The sequence below is a fragment of the Lissotriton vulgaris genome, chromosome 6, assembly GCF_964263255.1.
Source record: "Lissotriton vulgaris chromosome 6, aLisVul1.2, whole genome shotgun sequence".
NCBI lineage: Eukaryota > Metazoa > Chordata > Amphibia > Caudata > Salamandridae > Lissotriton > Lissotriton vulgaris.
The window spans coordinates 46775265-46792585 of NC_141694.1; the positions used below are offsets into that span (position 1 = coordinate 46775265).

The window sequence follows — 17321 nt, forward strand, 5'->3', positions numbered from 1 at the left end:
CATTGGTAGCGCTGGCAGGGGCAATGGGTCGTGCAAGCTACAGTGGCCTCCTGATGGGAGCCGGGGCACTTATTTTTTAACAAATCAACCACTTGACAGTGCTTAATTTGTAAAAAACATATGTGCCAGGGTCCTTGGCTGGAGGCACTTCAGCTTTCACCACCTATTGCCTCTGCCAGCCCTACTATACATAACTACTAAATGTCACACTCCTACAAGTGTGACAATTCAGACTATTCCAGGCCCCCAAAGCTATAAGGTTTTTGTTTCATTTTATCGAAGACATGATTACGACGCCTCGAGGTTAACTCTGCTGCTCTTAACCTGCTGTGCACTTAAAATTGCGAGATCCTGCGCTCGGGCATACTGCTCTGTTATTTTAGTGCATCGAGGCATGACTGTGATGCCTCGATGTTAACTCTGTTGTTTTAAACTTTGCTTTCTATTTTAATCTGTGGCATTACGCGCTTTTGTACATCATTTTGTGGCTCCTTACCCGTCTGACGCTCTCCCTGCCAGCGCCCCGGTCCACCACGGGTTTTCCTGATTGTTGTGGAGGGCGCCGGCAAACAGTTGCTGTCCCTGCCCTCATTAGCCTCAGAGGGTCACGTGGGGCGCAACACTCAGGACCAATACCTATTTCAGGCATTATGGCTTTCTCCGCGCTCAGCGGACGTGCGCGAAGTCGCGCCAATGTCTAGCCCGTCTGCGCTGAGTTCGCGCCAGAGGCCAGGCTGGCTGGCCCCCTGCTTTCCATTCCCGAAGTAAGCACTTTCTATTCTGTACACACCCTTCTGTCCCTTAAACCCCCTAGGAGACCTTGTCACCACACTTTTTCCCCTGAAGCCCTCCCTTATTCGCACTGCTGTGATCGTCATCCGGACCACCGTATGAATCTGAATGTCACAAGGGTACCCTTGGAAACTGGGGCATGTAAGTCTATCCCCCTGGAAAATGACCTAGGATTTCTCGTAAATGCGAGATCCCTGATTAAAAATAACATCGTTTTCAGGGATTTCGTATCTCTGAGAAAGCCATCTTGGGTATTCATCACCAAGACATGGATTTCGGAGTCCTCCGGCCCTGACCTCGTAGAGGCCATCCCTGCGGGTTACGTCTTGACCAGAATGGATAGAACAGGACGTAGAGGAGGTGGGCTGGGAATATTGCACAAGAGTTCCGACATATGTCGGACTGAACATCTATCTACCCCCTCAGACTCCTTCGAGGCTTTGTATTTTTCTATCAATTCAACCCCTACAGTCTCATTTTCGGGTATTCTAATTTATAGGCCTCCTGGCCCTAGAACTTCCTTTAGTCAGGATCTCATGAGGCTATTGGAACCTCTGATTGACAGACCTAATATCACCCTGCTAGGGGACCTTAACTTTCATCTAGAGAACCTGACCTCCATTGATTCTCTGTCCCTGGTAGAAACCCTAAGTGCTTGTGGCCTGACTCAACTTGTGGATAATCCCACTCATCTAGCAGGCCATACACTTGATGGTGTTTTTTCCAATGATCCTAGACTGAAGATTGGCGCCTCTATTCCTCTGGCCTGGTCAGATCATTCCGCGGTGCCTATTGAGCTCAAAATCCTTTACACTGCACCCCCCCTTTTGGATCCCAAGATATGGGACATACTAGCTCCTGCTAAGCAGTACTATTCTGCCAGAAAGAGTCCCTCTGCACCTTGGTTCTCTGATAGATTTAGACGGCTGAGGCAGGAATGTAGAAAGCAGGAGAGGCGCTGGCGCGCCGACCTGGAGTCTACAGAAAAGAAACAACAACATAAATATCTGTTAAAAGAATATAAATTAGAGATTATTGAAGAAAAAAGGGCTTACTACGTTGATTTGACCATCTCCGTGAATTCTTCTAGAGATCTTTTTAAGATCATTGATTGCCTCTCTGCTCCCCCGATGGTGGATTCCATAGTGGAAACTCAGGAGCTCTGTAATTTGATCTCAAATTTCTTCCACTCTAAAATCGCGGACATTTATAGTTCCTAGGAACTACTTAATCGGGACTTAGATCCTTCTCCTTTTCCTTCCCCGGCCACATCTGGGCATCAGGTAGTTGATCCCGGGCCTATCTTTTGTGCCTTCCCTCCTCTCTCCCTGGACGATACCTACCGCCTCCTTGAGAACATCAAGTCGGGTTCCCCGCTGGACCCCTGTCCGCTGAAAATTCTGGAGGCTTGTAAGGAGGTGGTCCTGCCTCCTCTTCTAGAGGTGATGAACCTGGCAATTACAGAGGGGATTTTTCCCATCTCTTGGAAATTGGCGGTCGTCCAACCTCTTGTGAAGAAAGCCTCCCTGGACCCGGGGGTCCTGAAAAACTTTCAACCAATTTCCTTACTACACTCGCCCGCCAAAATACTGGAAACCCATCTCAACCATCATCTTTCCACCTTTCTGGATGACTCGCACTTGCTGGATGTCTCGCAACATGGTTTTCTACAAGCTCTTAGCACTGAATCTGCCCTTACTGTGGTGACAAATAACATCCCCCTGAAGGTCGACAAGGGCCATACCACTCTCTTGGTTCTACTCGATCTCACGCATCCTTCGACACCTTGTCGCCCTCGGTCCTGGTTTCTAGGCTCAGGGAGATAGGTGTTGGAGGCACAGCCCTGAATCTCTTAGCCTCCTTTCTCCATCATAGGGTGCAGAGAGTGAAGCTGGGTGACTTTTTGTCCCCTTCTAAGCCAGTGCAGTGTGGCGTTCCTCAGGGGTCCTCCCTGAGCCCCACCCTTTTTAATATCTATGTGGCTCCACTTGCCAGGGTAGTGAGATCCTATGGGTTTGAGGTGTTGTTGTATGCCGACGACACACAAATTATGGTCTCCCTCACACAGTCTGGGAATGATTCTGCGTGCAATTTCAGATCTTGCATGCAGGCAATATCCCGCTGGATGATTCAGAATTTCCTAAAACTTAATGGAGAGAAGACAGAGGTCCTGTTCTTCGGGGGTAGTCATGACATCTGGTCAAAGGATTGGTGGCCAGACTCCCTTGGGGATTTTCCTCTCCCTTCCTACTCGGCCAGGAACCTGGGGGTCCTGATAGATGCCTCTCTTGCCTTTGACCGGCAGGTCAGCAGGACAGTGTCCACCTGCTGTGGCATTTTCAGGATCCTCAGAAAGATCGGATCTTATCTCTCCCCTGATGCTAGGAAACAGGCCACAGTGGCTCTTGTCTCCTCGAGACTGGACTATTGTAATGCACTGTATGTGGGCATGAACAAAAGCCTAGTTCATCGACTGCAGATGGTCCAGAACGCCGCAGCCAGTCTGGTCCTTAACCTCCCTATGCGTTCGTCAGTCTCCTCGGCCAGGAGAGAGCTTCACTGGCTACCCATTCAGTCCAGGATCTCCTTCAAGCTCCTTTGCCTCGCCCATGGGGCTGTCTATGGCTATGGATCAGAAGGCATTAGATCTCTCCTAGTTCCCTACCTGCCTAGCAGAGCTCTTCAGTCCTCATCCAGAAATCTCCTCGTGGTCCCCAGGTTTGTAAGAGCAAGATGGGGAGGCAGGGCTTTTTCCACTTTAGTTCCTAAGCTTTGGAACTCTCTCTCCCCTGTCCTGGTGGGACAGCCCTCTTTGGCATGTTTTCGAAAAGAACTCAAAACCTGGCTTTTTCAAGAGGCATATTTGTAGTCATGGATTCAGTGATTTGAGACCTGTTTAGCCTGATTGTTGTTTTTATCTGACGCCTTGATGCCCTTTGGCTAAGTTGCGCGGTACTAAGTCTCCCTTCATTCATTCATTCATTCATATAACATTGGCTTGTGCGACAGGTATTAATCATTAGTAGCATTAGAATTAATAAACAACTGTTGTTGAGCTCCTCTCTAAATGAGACAAACAGCGACACCATATGGCAGACTGCCATAAGTGCTGGCGTTGACAATTAAGTGCCGGTGCTTAGCACCGGAAACCATCAGCTCAAAATTAGAACTGCACCTATACGCCACTGCTGTGGAGGGAAATAAAGGCTCACACCTAGTTATCACTTTACAATGGAAACCATGATTTGGAGGCATACTTTTGACTTTGTTCAATTTCTTTATCTAAGAGATATGCACGCACTGTGAGAATGTGCATAACGACCAGAGAGGCTTTCCGTTGTCACTCACTGAGATTTACTAGGCATACAACGTTCTCTGCAACAGGTGCCTTAACCTCATACAGTATTTTAAAATGCAGCCTTTGCAACCAATTGAGCCAGAACAGATTTACTGCACAATTTCTCCTTGTTTATGATTTCTTTGAGACAGAGTTAAAAAAAAAAAAATTTATAAGTTGACTGCCAGGATGCTTTTCATGACTCCACCCTTTTCTTGTTGCCACGCCTTGACCCACAATGTATGGGTTCTCGGAGTAAAGTTGTTTCTGTACTGGGAGATGCCATCATAAATGAAGGATTACAAGTACAGAACCGCTTTGAGTTGGAGGCACTTCTCCAGCTTGGCATTTGACATTTCTACACACTAGAACACATAGATGTAATTTAGTAAAAAAAGAAATATAAAATGCCTTTTTAGGTCTCGGCTAGCGTAGGCTGCGCATGCGCATTCTCGCTTGCGAGATCTCATGTCTTAGAGTAGAGAGGCTTGAACCCGCCCCTCTTCTCCATTGGCTGGCTGCCTAAACGGCGGCCAGCCATTGGAGAAGTGGGTTCTAAGACTCCATTTTTGGAAGCTAAGCCCTGTCTGTTTCGGATTGAGGGACGTGTTTTTTTCGTTTCTTTCTCTCTTTGCTAAACACGCCCCTCAATCCAAAAGGACGGGGCTTACAGAGCACGGCGAGCGCTTCATTATTTATTTACATATTCAGCACGGCGAGCGCTTCTTTATTTATTTACATATTCTGTTTTTTTTTTATCGGGCTTTTTGGTTTCCTGTTCCTTGTTTGTCTTGCTGCTTCTTCTGTGGAGAGAGAGAGGGGAAAAATCATTTCCTCGGCAGAGTGGTGGCCATGGATGCTGGTTTTCGGAAGGGTGGGAGCGCTGCTGGAGCCGGTGTCACTTCCTCCACCTTCCCCAGGTAGAAAGACGGCTGGACAGATGAGCGCGCAGGGTGAATTGGAGGAGGCCTGGTTTGAACATTGTCTTCAGTGATGTGTATTTGCTTCCCAGTCCGGCTCTGTGCGGTTGTTAACCCTGATGTCCGTGACACAGGACATGTTTACACTACTGTACTGCCATGTCCTGTTCAGTTCCAACAATCTGCCGGGATTATCACAGACTGAAAAATGATGGTGGAAGTTAAATACTGTGGTGAGTTGCACTGCTGGATTTGTATTTTGGAGGTTTTGACCAGTGTACTGGCACTTCTTAAATAAACATTGGGGCGCTGAAGGAACTAGGCCTGAGGATTCTAAGACGTCATTTTTGGAAGCTAATCCCCGTCCGTTTCGGATTGAGGGGCGTGCTTTTTTCGTTTCTTTCTCTCCTCACAAAACATGCCCCTCAATCTGAAAAGGACAGGGCTTACCGAACACGGCGAGCGCTTCTTTATTTATGTACATGTTCAGCACAGCGAGCACTTCTTTATTTATTTACATATTCTGTTTTTTTTATTTTTTTATCGGGCTTTTTGGTTTCCTGTTCCTTGTTTGTCTTGCTGCTTCTTCTGTGGAGAGAGAGAGGGGGTGGGGGGAAAGGCCAGCAGCCCCTGGTACACACACATATTAGTGTTCAGTGCGAAAGTGTATTTTGTGACATACACAGAACTGGAGAGCCATTTACTACTATTCCTGAAATTCCTTCATAATCCTTGTGGCAGGTGCAAGATGCTGGTGCCAGGGCTACCAAAGGACAGGCGGGGTTGCAGGAGCAGGTCTGTCCGTTTTTTCCACCAGGCATTTACTCGGCAGAGTGGTGGCCATGGATGCCGGTTTCCGAGCGCTTCTTTATTTATTTACATATTCTGTTTTTTTTTATCGGGCTTTTTGGTTTCCTGTTCCTTGTTTGTCTTGCTGCTTCTTCTGTGGAGAGAGAGAGGGGAAAAATCATTTCCTCGGCAGAGTGGTGGCCATGGATGCCGGTTTCCGGAAGGGTGGGAGCGCTGCTGGAGCCGGTGTCACTTCCTCCACCTTCCCCAGGTAGACAGACTGCTGGACAGATGAGCGCGCATGGAGAATTGTGGAGGCCTGGTTTGAACATTGTCTTCAGTGATGTGTATTTGGTTCCCAGTCTGACTCTGTGCGGGTGTTAACCCTGATGTCCGTGACACAGGACATGTTTACACTACTGTACTGCCATGTCCTGTTCACTTCCGTCAAGTTGCCGGGATTATCACGGACTGAAAATAATGGTGGAAGTTGAATACTGTGGTGAGTTGCACTGCTGGATTCGTATTTTGGAGGGTTTGACCAGTGTACTGGTACTTTTTAAATAAACATTGGGGCGCTGAAGGAACTAGGCCTGCCTTGCGCTGTCGCTATTTTACTTCAGACGGCCACGGCCCTGAGAAGCAGGCCTCGGAGCGCGGATGTGTGTGATGCAATGTATGCCTGTGCAGAGGTGAGGCGGGGCTGGACGGTAGCGCAGGACTCTTTGCATGCAGCCTCGGTGTGAGCGTGTGGTAGGCTGTGGATGGCTCGCACAGGGCCAGCCCCCCCTGTCCATCATTGGCAGAGGCCCCGCCCCTTGCTGCAGGATTGGCCCTGGTAGGACTCAGCCGCCGCCTGTATCCCTGCTGCAACTGCAAGAGCCTCCTCAGAGGGCCACAACTTTCAGCCGTGGCCTCTGCATGCTTTGGGGCTCTGGGCCCTGGTTCCAACTGTTTACCTCCAGAAACATATCCTTTCATATAGTCATAACCAGAAGATGCCAGTCTGCAGCCTGGGAAGAAGGCGTGTATCCCTGACCACTGCCCCCAAGTGTGGCTTTGTAGCTCTGTGTGTGTGTGGCTCTGTGCGTGTGTGGCTCTCTGTGTGTGTGGCTCTCTGTGTGTGTGGCTCTCTGTGTGTGTGGCTCTCTGTGTGTGTGGCTCTCTGTGTGTGTGGCTCTGTGTGTGTGTGGCTCTCTGTGTGTGTGGCCCTCTGTGTGTGTGGCTCTCTCTGTGTGTGGCTCTCTGTGTGTGTGGCTCTCTGTGTGTGTGGCTCTCTGTGTGTGTGGCTCTCTGTGTGTGTGGCTCTGTGTGTTTGTGGCTCTGTGTGTGTGTGTGTAGCTCTCTGTGTGTGTGTGTGTGGCTCTCTGTGTGTGTGGCTCTGTGTGTGTGTGGCTCTGTGTGTGTGTGGCTCGCTGTGTGTGTTTGTGTGTGTGGCTTGCTGTGTGTGTGTGGCTCTCTGTGTGTGTGGCTCTGTGTGTGTGTGGCTCGCTGTGTGTGTGTGTGTGGCTCTCTGTGTGTGTGTGGCTCTGTGTGTGTGTGTGCGGCTCTCTGTGTGTGTGTGTGGCTCGCTGTGTGTGTGGCTCGCTGTGCGTGTGGCTCACTGTGTGTGTGTGTGACTCTATGTGTGTGTGTGTGGCTCTCTGTGTGTGGCTGTGTGTGTGTGTGTGTGGCTCTGTGTGTGTGTGTGTGGCTTTGTGTGTGTGTGTGTGTGTGTGGCTCTGTGTGTGTGTGTGTGGCTTTCTGTGTGTGTGGCTCTGTGTCCGCTAATACTCTCTACTACTCTCTAATGCTCCCTTATTGCCATTGTAAATGACAATACCATTTATTTATGTTTTTAAAAAAAAATACCATTTGCAATGCCAATAGCTCTAACTTTAAGAAAGCACCCTCCAGTGGGACAGGGTGTGCTGCAATTAATTGGACACCTATCGAGCTTCAAGCAAACCCAATTGCTCACCACTGTCTAGCCTGCAACAAAGTGTGTTGAACCAGCAGTGTTGCCCACATCCTAGAATTTTTTCTTTCAGGATATCTAGGTCCTCACCTGACAGAATGGAGTTCCAGCTGGCTGACCTTGATAAGTACACGGTAGTGTAGTTAAGGGAGTTTTGTCAGGGGATGGGGGTGCCTGTGGGGACGAGAGCTGTTAAAGAAGAGCTCCGTGCCGCCTTGAGGGCATGGGTAAGGGCCCACCTGAGGAGGAAGAGGATGGGGAACAAGTCACACACGGGGAGGCGGACACTCAGGAAGACCCAGGCCTACTCAACATTGACATGTCAGACAATGTATTGCCAGGAAGACGTTCCGGGGCGGGGAGTAGTGTATCTAGGGGGAGTGTATCATCGCAGGAGTACGAGGACAGGAAGGAGGAGAGGCAATTGAGGTAGGAGCTTGCCAAGTTAGAGCACGAGAGGGAAAGAGAAAGGGAAGATAGAGAGTTTGCTTTGGATAGAGAAAGGTTAGCAATGGAAGAAAGGAAGCTGGCGCACGAGCTTCAGCTCAAGGAAATGGAGCTGAGAGCATTACAGTTGAGTGCCAGGAAGTCCTAATGGTGGCAGCGTACCAGGGGCTCAGCAGGAGCCCATATTCTGGTTACCCAAAGAGGTGATAGCGAGCTACACCAAGGGGGATTACATTGCCAGGTGGTTGGAGGCGTATGAAGTGGCCTTGACTGCCCATGGGGTGCCTGAGAAACATTGGGGAGGTGGCTTGTACCGGTATATACCTCCTGATGTCAGGGACACCTCCTGTATTTGGAAAAGGCAGACCAGTTTAGGTACACCCCCATGAAGGAGGCGCTTATCAAACATTTTGGCCTCAACCCTGAAAGGTATCGCTAGAGGTTTCGTGGCAGCCATAAGCTGTCCACGCAGAATTGGGTATGCCCGTAAGGCTCTGGATGGTTGGGTGCGTGGCAGTGAGGTGCGTGATTTTGAGGGTCTGTATAACCTTTTTTTGAGAGAGCACCTCTTGGATAAGTGTTTTCCAGAGCTACGCCAACATCTGGTGGACCGCAAGCTTACTGATCCCCGTGAGCTTGCGAAGGAGGCGGATACTTGGGTTAGCACCCGGGTGTCACACAAGGGCCCCGGGGGAGATGGCCTGAAAGGCGGACAGGGCGCCCCTCAGAAGAAAGAGGGTGGAGATAAAAGACCGGAGTTCTCACGAGGCCCACAAATTAGACAGTTTGGGAAAGGCGTAAGTACCCCACCTCAGAGGAATTCCCCAAAACCCAGTTACCCTGACAAGAGTCAGCAGCCAAAAGTGTTCCGGTGCTATGAATGCGGAGAGGTCGGACACTACAAGGGAGATGCCCAGTGTCTCAAATGACCCCCAGCCCCCACTGGTGGCAAGAGTCCCGGGGTGGCTAGTGTAGCGCTTGGGTTGGAGCTGCCCCTAGATAGGGAAGGGGAGTGAACAGGCCTGACCCTGGTTTCACTTGGGGATAGAGAGATGGTCCCAGTGACGCCCTTACCATCGAATACTGCTAAGTACCAGAAGAGGGTGAAGGTCAATGGGGAGGAGGTAGACGCTCTGAGGGACACAGGAGCCAGCATGACCACCATAGTGAGGCTGCTGGTGTCCCCTGAGCAGGTTGTTCCTGATGTGTACCATCCGGCCGTGTTGGCTGACGGCAGTCTGAGCTACTATCCTGTGGCTCAAGTTCCCTTTGAATGGGGAGGAGTGTCAGGTCCATTGAGAGTTGAAATTAGCCCTGCCTTGCCTGTGGACTGTCTGCTCGGTAATGACCTCGAACATACCACCTGGAAAGTAAGTGGAGTTTAAGGCCCACACTGAGATGCTGGGATTACCAGGGTGGACTTGCGTAGTCACGCGGTCCATGGCTGCCCGGCAAGAAGCTCAACCCGGGTTGGAGCCTGAAACAACGGCCCAACCCCCTGTCCGTCCAGAGGAGAGTGTTGTGGAGGACACACCCCATGTGATGGATCGGGAGCCCGCGGAGGTAACCCCGGAGTCCGTGGAGGTGGATGTCGTTCCCGTGGGGGACCAGCCAACCCCTGCCGAGTGGCATGTGGAAGGAGGGCCTACCCGGGAGGAATTCTGTCGGGCGCAGAAGGAGTGCCCCACGCTTGAAGGCATGCGGCGACAGGCCGAAGCCCAAGCGATGAACAAGGAGACCGGCAACTATCACGTGTATTGGGAGGATGGCCTCCTGTACAGTGAACTAAGGGTTCCGTTGCATGGATCATCAAGGGCCTTAGTGGTCCCCCAGTGCTACCGGGCCTTTTTATTGGAACTGCCGCATGAAATACCCTTAGCTGGACACCTGGGCCAGGACAAGACCTTTGCAAGGCTAGTCCCACATTTTAATTGGCCTAGGATGAGAGTTGCCTCTGACACCTATTGCAAGACCTGCAAGACTTGCCAGGCCAGTGGCAAGACGGGGACCAAATTGAAGGCCCCATTGGAACCACTCCCAGTGGTCGGGACCCCTTTTGAGCGGGTCGGTATTGACATAATTGGGCCATTGGACCCTCCGACCTCTACGAGACATCGGTTCATCTTGGTATTAGTGGACCACGCCACTCGGTACCCGAAGGCCATCCCTCTGAGGACCGTTACTGCACCTGTGGTGGCGCGGGCCCTGATGGGGATATTTACCCGAGTGGGATTCCCCAAGGTCGTGGTGTCGGACAGAGGCACAAATTTCATGTCGGCCTACATGCAGGCCATGTGGAAGGAGTGCAGAGTGACCTATCGGTTCTCCACTCCTTCCCACCCCCAGACTAACGGGCTCGTAGAGCGCTTCAACAAGACCTTGAAGGGGATGATCCGGAGTCTGCCAGAAGACCTGAGGCGGAAATGGGACATCCTCCTCCCTTGCCTGCTGTTTTCATACCGCGAGGTACCACAAAAGGGAGTCGAGTTCAGCCCCTTCGAATTGCTCTATGGCCATTCCGTTAGGGGACCCCTCAGTCTGGTCAGAGAGGGGTGGGAGAAGACTTCGCAGAAGCTTCCCCGTGATGGTGTCAGCTACATGCTGGCATTCCGCAGCCAGATGGCCAAGCTGTGGAAAGAAGCCTCAGACAACTTAGAGGCTAGCCAAGCCGTCATGAAGGAGTGGTATGACCGCAACGCTCGAACGGAAGAGTTGGACGTTGGACAGAAGGTGTGGGTCATGGAGCCTGGGGAGCTTAGTGCCCTCCAGGACCGGTGGACTGGTCCGTACGAGATTGTGGAATGTCGAGGCCAGACCACCTACCTAGTTGACTTGAAGACCCCTCCGTCAACCCCATCGGGTGCTCCATGTCAACTGCCTGAAGCCTCACCATGAGCGATCAGAGCTTGCTCTCCTCATGGTGACGGATGGGAGCGAGGAGGAGAAAAGCGAGCCTCTTCCTGACCTTCTAGCGGCTCAGGAGAAGGATGGTTCAGTGGAGGGAGTTGTCCTGTCCCCATCCTTGACCCCGGAACAACAGAGGGACTGTCGCTAGGTCTTGGCACAGCACGCCTCGTTGTTCTCCCTCACACCTGGAATCACCCATCTGTGTACCCATGATGTGGACACAGGGGACAGCCCGCCCATGAAAAACAAGTCTTACCGGCTGTCCGACAAGGTAAAGAACAGCATCCAGAGTGAGGTGACCAAGATGCTGGAACTGGGTGTGATCGAACCCTCCAGCAGCCCGTGGGCTAGTACGGTTGTGCTGGTGCCAAAAGCGGCTCCACCGGGCACCACACCAGAACTTCGGTTCTCTGTGGATTATCGGGGGTTGAACTCTGTCACCAAGACAGATGCTCACCCGATACCCCGGGCAGACGAGCTGATTGACCGGCTGGGAGCAGCCAAGTACCTCAGCACCATCGACTTGACATCAGGGTACTGGCAGATTGCCATGGCCGATGGCACAAAGGAGAAGACAGGTAGCATATCCATTAGCGTGGAATATGTCCACCAGGCTCCGTTGATGCCTTCGAATATGAAGGTTTATCCTTTGAAAGTAACAGTTGGAAACATATACTTTTGTTCGCTGTATGTTGTTTATTCAATGACCTCGTTGTATTTCACAAGATTTCTTTGTAATACATATGAATAGTTCATTCTTAAATCACATATACATTATGTCATTTTGTAATTCCCAATGCATTTCGGCATATAATGCCTTCATCCGGGGATATTTCTAAAGAAAAAACAAGGAATGTTGCTTTAGCACTCTCTTATGAGGAATTAGTGAAAACTAGAAGTTACAAAGGTGCATGGATATAAAGTCAAACGGTGGAAATGGTGCTCCCCGAGATATGTAAATGAGGATGGGCGGGACGTTATTTTGAAAGCGTCAAGAGGTTATTATCTAAACGCAAAGTGAAACAAACCAAGTGAAACTGGTACTGTACAATCAACGAGTGAGGTATTTAAATAAATAAAGTATATGTTTCCAACTGTTACTTTAAAAGGATAAACCTTCATATTCGAAGGCATCAACAGAGCCTGGGGGACATATTCCACGCTAATGGATATGCTACCTACCTTATTATTGATTACACTCCCTGTCAGAGAGTGATACTCCAGAGCACCGAACAACCTAACAAACAAGGAATAACACGTGTAGTGCGCCCCACCAATACCCTTTTTTGCAAAGGAGAAGACAGCATTCTCCACCCCCGAGGGCCACTTCCAATTTCGAGTGATGCCCTTCGGGCTCAAGAATGCTCCGGCCACCTTCCAGCGGTTGGTGAACCAGGTGTTATCTGGCCTGGAGTCCTTCTCAGCGGCGTACCTGGATGACATAGCTGTCTTTAGTAGCACCTGGGAGGACCATCTGCAGCATCTCCAGGAGGTGCTGCGGCGTTACAACGTGCTAGCTTGACCATCAAGGCTAGCAAGTGCCAGATTGGACAGGGTTCTGTCGTGTACCTGGGGCACGTGGTGGGCGGGGGTAAGGTGCAACCCCATCCAGGCCAAAATTGAGACCATCATGGCCTGGGAGCCCCCCAAAACTCAGACTGAGGTCCGAGCTTTTCTCGGCCTCACTGGCTACTACAGCAGGTTCGTCAAGGGTTATGGCATCATCGTGGCCCCCTTGACCGAGTTAACGTCCAAGAAGCAGCCACGCAAGGTCATCTGGACGGCTGCTTGCCAGGAGGCATTTGAAAAACTGAAGCGCGCGATGTGTACCGCTCCGGTGTTGGCCACTCCGGAAGAGCTGGTGACCCCAGGTCTTACAACATGTATGACTGTTGCCATATTGTATGTTGACACTTGTTGACTTAGGTGCATGTTTAGAGCTGATGCATGCATACTTGTGGCCATGTTATAAGTTGACGCTCGTTGACCTGGGTGCATGTTGTGAGCTGGTACATGCATACAGGTGGCCATGTTGTAAGTTGACACACATTCGACTTGGGTGCGTGTTTTGAGTTGGTGCACGCATGCCTGTGGTCATTATTTATTTATTTATTTGTAAAGTTTTATATAGCCCGATGACTTGGGTGCGTGTTTTGATTTGGTGTATGCATACTTGTGGCAATGTCATCAGTTGAAGCTCGTTGACTTGAGTGTATGTTGTGAGCTGATGCATGCATACTTGTGGCCATGTTATAAGTTTACACTTATTGACATGGGTGCATGTTGTGAGTTGGTGCATGTATACTTGTGGCCATGTTATAAGTTGAATTTCGTTGACTTGAGTGTATGTTGTGAGCTGATGCATGCATACTTGTGGCCATGTTATAAGTTGAAGTAGTAATTTGACTTGAGTGTATGTTGTGAGTTGGTGCGTGCATACTTGTGGCCATGTTATAAGTTGACGCTCGTTGACTTGGGTGCATGTTTTGAGTTGGTGCACGCATACCTGTGGTCATTTTGTAAGTTGACGCTCGTTGACTTGGGTTGCATGATTTGAGTTGGTGCTTGCATACTTGTCGCCATGTTATAAGTTGCTGCTTTTTGACTTGGGTGCATGTTATGAGCTGGTGCATGTGTACCTGTGGCCATGTTGTAAGCTGATGCACATTTGACTTGGGTGCATGTTTTGAGTTGGTGCACGCATACCTGTGGTCATTTTGTAAGTTGACGCTCGTTGACTTGGGTTGCATGATTTGAGTTGGTGCATGCATACTTGTGGCCATGTTATAAGTTGAAGTTCGTTGACTTGAGTGTATGTTGTGAGTTGGTGCATGCATACTTGTAGCCATGTTATAAGTTGACGCACATTTGACTTGTGTGCGTGCTTTGTGTTGGTGCAGGCATACCTGTGGTCATGTTGTAAGTTGACGCTCGTTGACTTGGGTGCGTGTTTTGAGTTGGTGCATGTATACTTGTGGCAATGCTACCAGTTGAAGCTAATTGACTTGGGTTCATGTTGTTAGCTGGTACGTGCATACCTGTGGCCATGTTATAAGTTTACAAATATTGACTTAGGTGTATGTTGTGAGTTGGTGCATGCATACTCGTGGCCATGTTAAGTTGAATCTCGTTGACTTGAGTGTATGTTGTGAGTTGGTGCATGAATACATGTGTCCATGTTAGAAGTTGACGCTCGTTGACTTGGGTGCATGTTTTGAGTTGGTGCACGCATTCCTGTGGTCATGTTGTAAGTTGACTTGCATACTTGTCGCCATGTTATAAGTTGCTGCTTTTTGACTTGGGTGCATGTTATGAGCTGGTGCATGTGTACCTGTGGCCATGTTGTAAGTTGACGCACATTTGACTTGGGTGCGTGTTTTGAGTTGGTGCACGCATGCCTGTGGCCATGTTGTAAGCTGATGCTCGTTAACGTGGGTGTATGCATAGCTGTGGCCATGTTATAAGCTGACTTGGGTGCATGCTGTTAACTGATGCAAGTATTTCTTTGCCTTGCATGCCTGTTGAGACCTTTCACTTCTTGGCTCGGCTGCTTGTTGTGACCAGTAGTGGCTGCTACTGAACCGGTGGTGAGAGAGTGGGGGAGCGGGAGCTGAGGGGGGAGGGAAGAGGGAATTTAAAAAAACACTTACCTGGATGTGGCCAGCGGCCGCCTCTCTTCCGTTCTCTTCTCTTCTCTTCTCCCAGGTCTCCAGGAAGTTCACAATCTCCTAAAGTCCTATGACTAATCAAAACAATGCCTTATAGCAGCGTTGTGATTGGTCTGAGCTCCGTGGTTCAGCGCTCAGACAGGGGCTGGGAGCCTGGGCATGTTCTCCACCCAGGCTGTAATGCAGCCTTGGTAGAGCAAATACAAAGTGCGCATGACTTTTTGGTCAGCCTAAGCCAATTGGCCACAATGACCTGCGCACTTAAGAAGTGCCAGACACTCCTCCCCAGCTTCAAAACAGCTCCCAACCCACTAAGCCAGTACGCTTAAATAAAATGATAATAATGTTAAGTTATTATCATTTTATTTTTCTGTTTTTAATTGCTCAGTGGGGGGACACTCCTACGCCTTAGCAGAGGAGCCGCCACTGGTTATGAGCTGCTGCATGGATGCCTGTGTGCATGTTGTAGTTCATGCTCTTGGACTGTCTTCGTGTGAGTTGGGGTCTGGTGCATGTATGTCCTGTATGCCTGCTGGGAGCCTTCACAGGATGGCTTTGGTGTTTGTCGTGAGCTGGTGCATAGACAACTGTGTGCATGTTCCTGTGTGGTACGAGTGCGAGTTGGGGGATGATGCATGTATGCCTTGAATGCCTATTGGGAGCATTCACTAACTTGGTTACTTGTCATGAGCTGGTCTGCATATTGTAAGCTGGTGCATGGATGCCTGTGTACGTGTTGTAAGCTGGTACATGGACACCTACGTGCGTGTTGTAAGCTGGGGCATGGACACATCTGTGCATGTTGTAAGCTAGTGCATGGATGCTTGTGTACCTGTTGTAAGCTGGTACATGGACACCTGTGTACGTGTTGTAAGCTTGTGCATGGACGCCTGTGTCATGTTTTTATTTCATGCTCCTGTGTGGTCTGTGCATGAGTTGGGGGCTGATACATATATGCCTTGAATGCCTGTTGGGAGCATTTGCTCTTTGACTTGGTTGCGTGCCGTGATTTGGTGCATGAATGCCTGTCTACATGTTGTAAGCTGGCACATGGACACCCGTGTGCATGTTGCAAGCGTGTGCATGGTTGCCTGTGTTCATGCTGTAAGCAGGTGCATGGACTCTTGTTTGCATGTTGTATGCTGGGGCATGGACTCCTGTCTGCATGTTGTAAGCAGGTGTATGGACACCTGTGTGCATGTTCTAAGCTGGTGCATGGATGCCTCTATGCATGTTGTAAGCTTGTACATGGTCGCCTGTATGCATCTAGTGAGCTGGTGCAGGGACTCCAGTCCAAGTGTTGTAAGCTGGTGCACAGACGTCTGTGTGCGTAATGTAAGCTGGTGCATGGGCGCCTGTCTGCATTTTGTAAGCTGGTGCATGTACGCCTGTGTTGGAATTGTAAGCTGGTGCATGGATGCCTGTGTGCCTGTTTTAAGCTGGTAAGTGGGAACCTGTCTGCATTTTAAAAGCTGGTGCATGGGTGCCTGTGTGCATGTTGTAAGCTGGTGCATGGACGCCTGTCTGCGTGTTGTACGCTGGTGTGTTGTATTCTGGTGCATGGACGCCTGTGTGCATGTTGTAAGCTGGTGCATGGACGCCTGTCTGCGTGTTGTACGCTGGTGCATGGACGCCTGTCTGCGTGTTGTACGCTGGTGTGTTGTATGCTGGTGCATGGACGCCTGTCTGCGTGTTGTGCGCTGGTGCATGGATGCCTTTCTGCGTTTTGTACGCTGGTGCATGGACGCCTGTCTGCGTGTTGTAAGCTGATGCATGGACGCCTGTCTGCGTGTTGTAAGCTGGTGCATGGACACCTATGTGCGTGTTGTAAGCTGGGGCATGGACACATCTGTGCATGTTGTAAGCTGGTGCATGGATGCTTGTGTACCTGTTGTAAGCTGGTACATGGACACCTGTGTGCGTGTTGTAAGCTTGTGCATGGACGCCTGTGTCATGTTTTTATTTCATGCTCCTGTGTGGTCTGTGCATGAGTTGGGGGGGTGATACATATATGCCTTGAATGCCTGTTGGGAGCATTTGCTCTTTGACTTGGTTACTTGCCGTGATTTGGTGCATGAATGCCTGTCTACATGTTGTAAGCTGGCACATGGACACCCGTGTGCATGTTGCAAGCGTGTGCATGGTTGCCTGTGTTCATGCTGTAAGCAGGTGCATGGACTCTTGTTTGCATGTTGTATGCTGGGGCATGGACTCCTGTCTGCATGTTGTAAGCAGGTGTATGGACACCTGTGTGCATGTTCTTAGCTGGTGCATGGATGCCTCTATGCATGTTGTAAGCTTGTACATGGTCGCCTGTATGCATCTAGTGAGCTGGTGCAGGGACTCCTGTCCAAGTGTTGTAAGCTGGTGCACAGACGTCTGTGTGCGTAATGTAAGCTGGTGCATGGGCGCCTGTCTGCATTTTGTAAGCTGGTGCATGTACGCCTGTGTTGGAATTGTAAGCTGGTGCATGGATGCCTGTGTGCCTGTTTTAAGCTGGTAAG

The 17321-nt window shown here is 50.1% G+C and overlaps 1 protein-coding gene across 1 annotated transcript in view; it reads left to right on the forward strand.

Moving 5' to 3' along the window:
* Positions 1–17321, forward strand: part of MDGA1 (MAM domain containing glycosylphosphatidylinositol anchor 1) — a 900569-nt gene that overhangs the window by 750639 nt on the left and 132609 nt on the right. The window contains exon 12 of the mRNA XM_086925579.1: positions 1292–1956. Coding sequence (XP_086781705.1) covers positions 1292–1956 — 665 coding nt within the window. The remainder of the gene's footprint in view (positions 1–1291; positions 1957–17321) is intronic.